This window comes from Tenrec ecaudatus, chromosome 6, assembly GCF_050624435.1.
Source record: "Tenrec ecaudatus isolate mTenEca1 chromosome 6, mTenEca1.hap1, whole genome shotgun sequence".
NCBI lineage: Eukaryota > Metazoa > Chordata > Mammalia > Afrosoricida > Tenrecidae > Tenrec > Tenrec ecaudatus.
This window is the reverse complement of record NC_134535.1, coordinates 113,486,010-113,494,633: the sequence shown is the minus strand read 5'-3', so window position 1 is coordinate 113,494,633 and position 8,624 is coordinate 113,486,010. Positions and strand designations below refer to the sequence as shown.

Genomic DNA, 8,624 nt, shown 5'->3' with positions numbered 1-8,624 from the left:
TTACTACAGCCAATTTATAAACCTATAAAACATACAGGTATCATTCAATCCCTTTATTAATAGCGCATGCCTTGTATTAAATCAAAATCATTTTAAAGGCCCCTCCCCTTTTGCATTCTCTTCCTCTGCTGTTGCCGTCATTATGTGGTGTTTTATTGAAGCTCATCCAAAGTGAATGACAGCATCTCTTTTTTTTTCACTCAAAGCAGGAGAGGCAATTCCCAGCCTAATGGTACTGTTGAACTATTTCAGAGATTTATAGACACACTTGTTACCTCAACCTATGGCCTAGTGCTGATATATTTATACCTTCATAAATAGATGTGTTTTTGCTCACTTTGGAAAACTGCTTCTTTATTTTTTGTAACTTTGGGGGGGGGGAGTTGTTGTGTCTGAATTATATAACCAGAAAACTGATATGGGGGAAACTTGTATTACAATTTTGAATTTGGTGGAAGAATTCCTTTCTCACCATATACTTCTCCAATAAGAAACCCAAGCATTTTGCAGATGTTGAAGTTACTTAGTGTTTTGTTGAATTGCTCATTCTGGTTGTCTGTTGCCATATCACAACCCCAAAGTAACAACTTTTAGTAGCTTAAAGTAACAACCATATTTATTATACTTACTAATCTCCCATCTGGGCTACTTCCTTGGGAAATGCCTCTCCTTGAGGCACTAGCATCATGTGGGGTAGCCCAAATGTTGGAGGCTGCAATTCAATGTTTAGGAAGAATTCTATAGGTTTACATACCTATATGGGGTTGGGCATCACTAAGTCCATGTATCATCTCCAGTCTGGCACCTTCACGGAAGTCAAACTTTATATGTTGGCTCATGGCTTCCAAAATAGATTCTTATGAGAGAAATAAACAGATTGGAAATCTATCTTCTTTTCTAACCAGGCCTGCAATTCAAACACATCACTTCCACCTTTTTACATTTGTTAAAATAAAGTCACTGAGACTGATTGATCAGTAAGGCGATAGTACTAGTCAAACACTATTGATGGACGTAGTGGCAAAGAATATGGAAGCAGGTTCTAAAGCTACCAAATCATCAAAGGGGAATTGACCCAGTACTTTTAAATACCAGTCTGAAAAATAATCAACAGTTCATTTCCAAAGTTCCTTTACAACAAATGTTTAAAATGTAATATATTTTCATGATACTGTTCCATAGACTCTGTTATAAGAATGTGTATAATTCAAGATAAGTTTGACTTTTTTTAACAAAATTAGGGCATAATAAATAAAATTTCAAAAGCATAAAAATATAAGTTATATTCTTACCAGAATTTAAAACTCTGACTCATGACAGATGCGTGTGTATGGTTAATCTACTTATAAATTTTAATATCATTTTGTAGAATATTTATTATATGAATAAACAGCTTGTTTTTATTCAAAATGATTGGAGAATAATTTTTCTCTAACTAGAAAAACCTCAAAAGAAGGAAGTTCAAACCTCTAAAAATGTGATTATCTAGAACATAATGAAAATTAAACAAAATACAAAATAAATTTTAAAATTTCCTTCTCATATGTACCTTCTTAAACTATCTTGTCTGGTATTTACCAAAGAGCTCAACCACCAGTATTTCCATAACTTTTACTTTATCATCAAGTTTATATTTTTGAGGAATAGTACATTTTTATACCACCTGCAGTTTTTCAAACTAAACTGTAAATACTAATTCAACGGTTACTGCCCTGGTGTCAATATTGTGTCTTCCATGTAGACTAATGTTCTATGCTGAACCACAACATACATCCTCAAGTCTAACTCTCTATCAGCTCAAGACCTACTTTTACCAGATCTCTGCATTTCAGTCAATACATATTAACCAAGTATGTTTGATTTGACTGAGCTGAGAGATGATCCCAATTAACAGTTAATTGACAGAAGAAAGGCCTAAGGTTTTGTCTTGAAATGGAGTTAATGGCAAAGCTCAGAAAGACAGTACTGGTAGTACTAGTGTTCAACAAATATCTGAAGGAAATGATCACGAAAGTAGAGTGTGAGGTCCCAAATCATTGTACCTAATAGCCAAATACTTCCCTTCTTGCAAGAATGCCTTTAAGGTTATATATTTACCAAGACGTTTGCATTAACGTTTTCTATAATATACATATTATATACATAGTACCCACTTGGCACTGTGGGTTAAACATTGGACTACTAACCACAAGGCCAGTGGTTCAAATGCACCAGCAGCTCTGAGAGAGAAAGATGAGGCAGTTTGATTCTGTGAATATTTATAGCAATTGCAAACTTATCGAGGGTAACTCTGAGTTAGAGTAGACTTGATGAGAGTGGGTTTGGTCTGAGTTTGGTTTTAATTGTAAGTTAATATATGAGTTAGAATAGACTTAATCTTTACCCCATAAAAATAATTGTATCTATATAAATGACACCATTGTCTGTGATAATTGCTTTTTCTAGTGCAGAGTGCAACAATGACAGGTAGACTGCCATCATCTGACCAACTGTAAACTATGTAGTCATGGGAAATGAGGGAAAAGGAATTGAATTCATTAATGCACAAGCTATAAGTAAAGTTTTTGTTATGTCGATTAATTTATACAAACATTTCAAACAATAAATCCATGATTTTCTAGTAAGTTGATCAAGAAATTTCACAAATTAGTAAGTTAAGTCCTCTAATATATTAACTATGATTATACATATATTTCATGCAAAATAAGTAAACAAAAGAACCCTTCAAACTATAGAAAGGTAAATTTACATAAGATAGTTTATTTAGCAAGATTAAGTAGCCGATAACCCAACCATAGGCTAAACTGAGTGCTATTTTGTGTAGGAAATGAAAGGTCAAATGTCAAGCTGAGTTGCAGCTCGTACACCAAGAAACAGCAAAAGAAACTTTATGTTCGAAAGCACAGCTGTGGTTCATGTTCAATTATTTCAAATCTCCAAGAGATTTCTTTTCATTAAAAAAATAAATAAATAAATACACGTGGGTAAATTTATTTATCATGTGACTATTTAAAATTCCGTGACATGACAAATCCCCTACACAGATTTCCTTCTCTTTCCAAATACATTATTGATTAATTTGGCCATTGATTTGGATCCACTTGGTCTTCTTTTTTCTTTGAGTTTGAAGTTTGTCAGGACGTCCTTGATAACTTTGAGAAACATCGATTCTACCTCCTGAGACTGCTCTGCCGCAGACAGCTCACAGAATTGGCACCGGTGATCTAGTGCCAGCTTTTGACCTTCTTCCCAGCCAACCTCTCTCACATGGCACAGATCTTGCTTGTTGCCAACCAAAACCATTGCTGATTCCACAGTTCTGAAACATAGATTCATAGTAAGATTGGTTTAAAAACAATTTAAAAAATAGAAAGTATGTTTATGACTATTGATCAAAGGGAAGCAATAAATGTGCATGAGTATGTAATTTTACAGTGTAATTGTTTATGGCTAGGTGAGTTTCCTTATGGATAAGAAACTGTAAAGTCATTTCCCTTTTGCAGATTTCTCAAAAATTTAATTGAAATGATAGTGAATGAGATATTAAAGAATAACTACCAGAGTGACAGCTAATGGAAAATGCTTACTCAACATTATTTTTTGTTTTTCTTATCAGTTGTAAAGACTTAAGGATATCCCTGGGTATATAATTACTGTAATTGAACCATTTAGATCTAATTTTCCTATGGAAAATATTTTTCAATATTCATTGTTGTTTTCTATCTATTTTAACCCGCTTTAAGGAAATGTTTACAGTCTTGTGACCTTGTATAATTTTCTATGCAACAAAAAGATTCTCTATTAAAATGATGTCTTCAGCAAATATTCTTTCCCTGGTTTATACCAAACCACTACTAAAAAATAATTTTATTTGGAGACTACAGTGAGACAATCAGCACTTACTTGACATGGAACTATGCTAAACTATGAATAAAATGGGTAAATGCAGGCTTCAACTCTACCTAAGAGAGATTTGTTTCAAAAAATGGCTTAATTCATATGACAGTCAATGTGAGTGTTAAAGAAAAAGCATTTCATGTAATAAACTATTTTTGTGTCAATGATATTTTCCTACTAATTCAGAAAATCACTGTAGAGTATAAATGGTGGAGTGTAAATGTAATTTATTTAAAGGGTGAGCCACATGTATGAGATGTAATTTTACAAACAAGCCTATATTTTCCTCTCCTAGCCTAAGATTGATACTGGAAAATCCTCTAGAATTAGTCAATATATTTAGAAGCATTCATGAAAAATTTTCAAATGTTTTATATTTCAAGTTTCTAAGTGTCCTTAAGTAACTCTTTTGATTTGGTGGAATATCAAATAAATTTTATTCTTGTCTCTAAGGGCAAAATTCGGGTTAAGACAAGCACAAAGATTAGCTTACCTCAGCATGTTGAACAAAAATAAACTTTAAGAGAATGGCTAAAACAATAAAGAAGATAAAAACTACATGGGAAACCTCAGATGCTTAAACTTTTATCTAGTAATTGACAATGGTTTAAAGCTCAGTTTTTCATTCTTTCTCAATCACTTGTACCAAGCCTATTAACAATGCAGAGTTGTTAACCATCTCTTTATTTGGGGATGTGAAATGAACACAAGTGTGTCCTCACACAGGGATATTGTAAATAGTTTGATTATTCATCCTGTTTGGTATCAATAGATTGAACCCACCCAATGACTAGAAATTGGATTTCACAGGATGCCAAATGTAATAAATCTGGATTTATTTAGTATCTTTATCATTTCTCTGGGAATCAAAAGGAAAAAATTGGAAATGAACTATCTTGTGTATGGAGACCGTTATTTTGCAAGTGAGTGTCATGTTAACAATAGGAGCTGTCTTGTAAAAATAGCCATTCACCTAAAGCAAGTAACTGTTTATGTCAGCTAGAATATAAAGTATTCTCATCTTATTCTTTTTACTACATGTGTAACTCCTGTGGAATGGGAAGGTGAATTGTTCAGGGCTGTTAAATTTTGTAATTGGAAGACTGTATTAAACTCTTCCTAATGATGCTTACAACTAGCTATATGATGATTTACTAAAAGGAAAGGAGAAAGAAATGAAAAAGATCATACCTTTTACAATGACTACTTTGTGGCTCCCGAATTCTGTAGATCAGTGCTTTTGCAAAAGCAAAAGATGATCTGTCACTGATATCGTACACAATGACAAAGCCATCGGCCCAATGGAATTCACTCGTGAGGGAGAATTTTGCTCTCTGTGGCTGAAAATAAAACAAGCACAGTGCAAATAGAGAGACATGACACGCTTGTATTTTGCATTTTAAGTGGTTAATTAATGGAGACCTATTATACCTGGAAGAGATTTTAATAAATATAATATGCCCAGAGAAAATAGTATAGCAGTGTTATTTTCTAATCTAAAATGTAATTCTCATTGTCTTTTTTCTTTTTAAAAATGATTAAATTTTGAAATATAAAGAGAAAGTATAATAAAATTATATTTAAACAATTTCATGGCTTTTCTCTAAGAAATTGTATGTCTTTCTGAAAAAATGATGAGCTATAATCATTACTTTTTGAACTAATGTTCACATATATATTTTCAAAAGATACATTTCCTCCTACTTTTAATAAATGGAATATCTATTGATATGTGTAGCTCTATTTGCATCAGTAACAAAAATCAGATGAAAAGGCTTAAGGAAGATTTTTCTTACCGAATAATAATCTGACCCATGGAATTGTATTGAACTCGCTTATTTGTGTAATTTTGTTTAATAATAATTAAACGTTTTTATATTTTAGTGGATAACGAAGTTTGCATTCAAAATCTTCATTAGCTACAGTCTACAGACAACTGACTAATTTAATTACAAGCACCAAACCAAAAACAAACTTACGGGGAACAAGTCAATTCTCACGCATAGTGACCTGGTAGAACTGCCCTTGTGAGTTCCAAGACAGTAATTTTATGGGCAGCAACACCCACCTGCATCCCCCATGGAGTGGCTGGTGACTTCAAACTGCTGGACTTGTGATTAGCAACTTACTAAAAATATAAACTGACTCAACAAATCATTAAACTATTCAGATTGCAGCAGACCAGATAGGAACACAAGTACACTATGAATTTTGATTATTATTGCTTTTAAGTGGTATATTTAAAAAGTGATTATTTTTAAACCAATTTCAGAAATGCCAGAGAATCGAAGTTGTAGCACTAAGATGATCTCTTAAGACTTTAATAAAGGAGAAGACCCTGGAGACTTCAGTTTTAAGGCTGGCAAGTTTCCACATTCTATCTTCTAATCTTCAAGTCATGATGAAAAACAAGCAGAACAAAAATGTTTTTTTGCTTTACTTACTTGAGAACAAGGATCATGTATTTCCAGATTCAGCTGCTTTCCTTCGAAATCTAAATATTTATTGTAGATAGATTCTGCAAAAATAAGCATATGGTCAATATAGAAATACTACATCAGAAAAATATGTACTCATATGTGGATTATATTCTGGCAAATTCTGCCAGCCAAATTTTCCTGAGATAATAAGGTAACTTTTGTTTGCTGCTGGGAAACTGTGTCTGCTCACGTTTACTCATACGTGTGTGGTATTTTATCAATTGTCTCACCATTATATTTGGGCCCCAAGTGGTGTAATGGTCACGCATTGGTCTGTGAAACATGTTTGAAACCACCAAGAGAATGGCTGGCTTTCTGCTCCCGTAAAGAGTGAATAGTCCAAGGGGCAGTCCTAGCCTGCCCCATGGGGTTGCCAGGAGTTGGAATCGTTGGACCCAACGTGATGGCAGTGAGTTTGGTGGTCATTTTTCTTTTCTGTAAAGTTTATTGCAACCTACCTTTCATGTTCATATACTTATCTTTCATTCTTTGGTAGCTGACTTATCTGTGTTCAAATGTAAGTTCAATTTATTCACCGTTGACTAGTTATCATTTCCTATAAGCCACTGAGAAACAAGAGCCCAACATTTCTATATCTCTCTTCTGCATCATGAAATGTTTTTTCTTTAGCATTTCATTTATATTAGTATTCAAACATGCAGAATTTCTACTAATTAAAAAATCATCATATCTCACCATGCTTTAAAATTATTGCACTCTTTTTTTGCTGGCATCTCACTAACTTTATCTAGTCTAACTAATTTAACATCAAATTGAGTGAGTTATTTCATAAAACAATATTCAACTCAAATACAGTGCCGACTGTGTCATTTCAAGCCAGAATGCGTAAATAAAAATGCAGAAGAGCATAAAAACTGCAGAACCTACGAAAATACTTCTGAGCTTAATTGCAATTTAATTATACTGCTACTATTTCTAGGTGAAAAAAAAGTGTAGAGTAAGGACTTACCAAAATTAGAGGCATATTCTCCAATGAATCGCTTGGTAAGGAACCTTACTGTAAGGGCTGTGAATTAAACAAGATTTATTTAGGATACTTTCTGTTTTAAAATATAATTTACTTATTTGAAATGAGATATAACTTGGAATAAAAATCACTAAGAATTAATGAAACCCTAAGACTATCCTAAATTTGATCTTAACTATTTAAATGAAATACACCCCTAATGATTAGAATGCTAAAAAGAAAGTGATCTTACAGTACTGTACAATGAAATTACTGTGGAATTAACTCGAGCACAAATACAGAAGGAAACTTACCTTTTGCCACAGAAACAGATTTCTGATTCAACCTGAGATGCAATCACGATAGCATGTTTGTTTGCTTTTTGACAAGACACATGACAAGAGTGACAAGGAGACACTTGAGCATTTGCGATCGTTTAAGGGTATGCTGTCATTGCTAGTTGGTGCATTCAACATCCAAGAAAAAAGGGGGCGAACCCCAAGCCTGGGGTTGTTTGATTATAGTTTTTGAGTCTGACCAGATATTAAAATTCAGTTAGCTCAGGTGGCTGCAGTGGTAGCATCTTCATCACCATGACAACATGGCAAAAAAGGGAAGGAACTTTGACATCAGAGTACCTAATCCCAGGTCAAAAAAGCCATGCCACTTCAAAGTTCTTTCATCTCTGAAAGCTTCATTTTGTTTCAGGGTCATTGTTTGTTCATTGGTGGGCTTGCGGTCAGGAGTGTGGGGGTCGCATTTAGGTTATACAGGGCTCACGCAGATTTCTATGAGTCCTATGAAGTTTTAACACTAGTGGAGTAAGACATTAATATTTCAAATGTCTTGCTACAACTTGCTTGTAAGTATAGTCATTTGTTATAACAATAAAAGCGCTAATAAAATATGGATGTCATTTCTTGAAGAATATTTTCACATCTATGCCGGTGTGCATGTGCACGTGTATATTTACAGTATCCCTCTTTTTATCTTCCTATACCATAGAAAGCATCACCACTCACCAGATTTGCCTGTTCCTACACCACCCAAGACAGCCAGCTTCACACCATTCATCCTGCTTCTCTCCTCCTTGCTCAGTCCTCTCTTCTGGAACGATGCTGAATTTAGCCAAGCTGGACTTTTCGAATTCCTTTTTATTGCTTGTCCAATATCTTAAGGTCAACTCCTCCCCATAGTCTAGCCATCCAATAATAACTTTAAAAGTGTTTCCCAAAAGTATTTTTCAACATAGTCCATTTTCCATGATAAACATCGGAGTT

General features: G+C 33.8%; 1 protein-coding gene across 1 annotated transcript; it reads right to left on the bottom strand.

Moving 5' to 3' along the window:
* Positions 1 to 3,036: 3,036 nt before the first annotated feature.
* On the bottom strand, positions 3,037 to 8,418 carry RERGL (RERG like). Its single transcript, XM_075553070.1, has 5 exons — positions 8,367 to 8,418; positions 7,348 to 7,404; positions 6,342 to 6,415; positions 5,089 to 5,237; positions 3,037 to 3,319 (listed from the first exon to the last, which is right to left on the bottom strand). Exons 1-5 carry the CDS (start codon positions 8,416 to 8,418, stop codon positions 3,037 to 3,039), a joined length of 615 nt encoding a protein of 204 aa, XP_075409185.1.
* Positions 8,419 to 8,624: the final 206 nt, after the last annotated feature.

Bases quoted from the DNA above. Each gene is read 5' to 3' on its own strand.
- RERGL (XM_075553070.1), bottom strand. From the start codon at position 8,418: ATGAATGGTGTGAAGCTGGCTGTCTTGGGTGGTGTAGGAACAGGCAAA. The intron at 7,405-8,366 runs GTGAGTGGTGAT...TTTAATTCACAG, and splicing joins TGTAGGAACAGGCAAATCTG to CCCTTACAGTAAGGTTCCTT. The intron at 3,320-5,088 runs GTATGATCTTTT...TCTATGTTTCAG, and splicing joins CAAAGTAGTCATTGTAAAAG to AACTGTGGAATCAGCAATGG.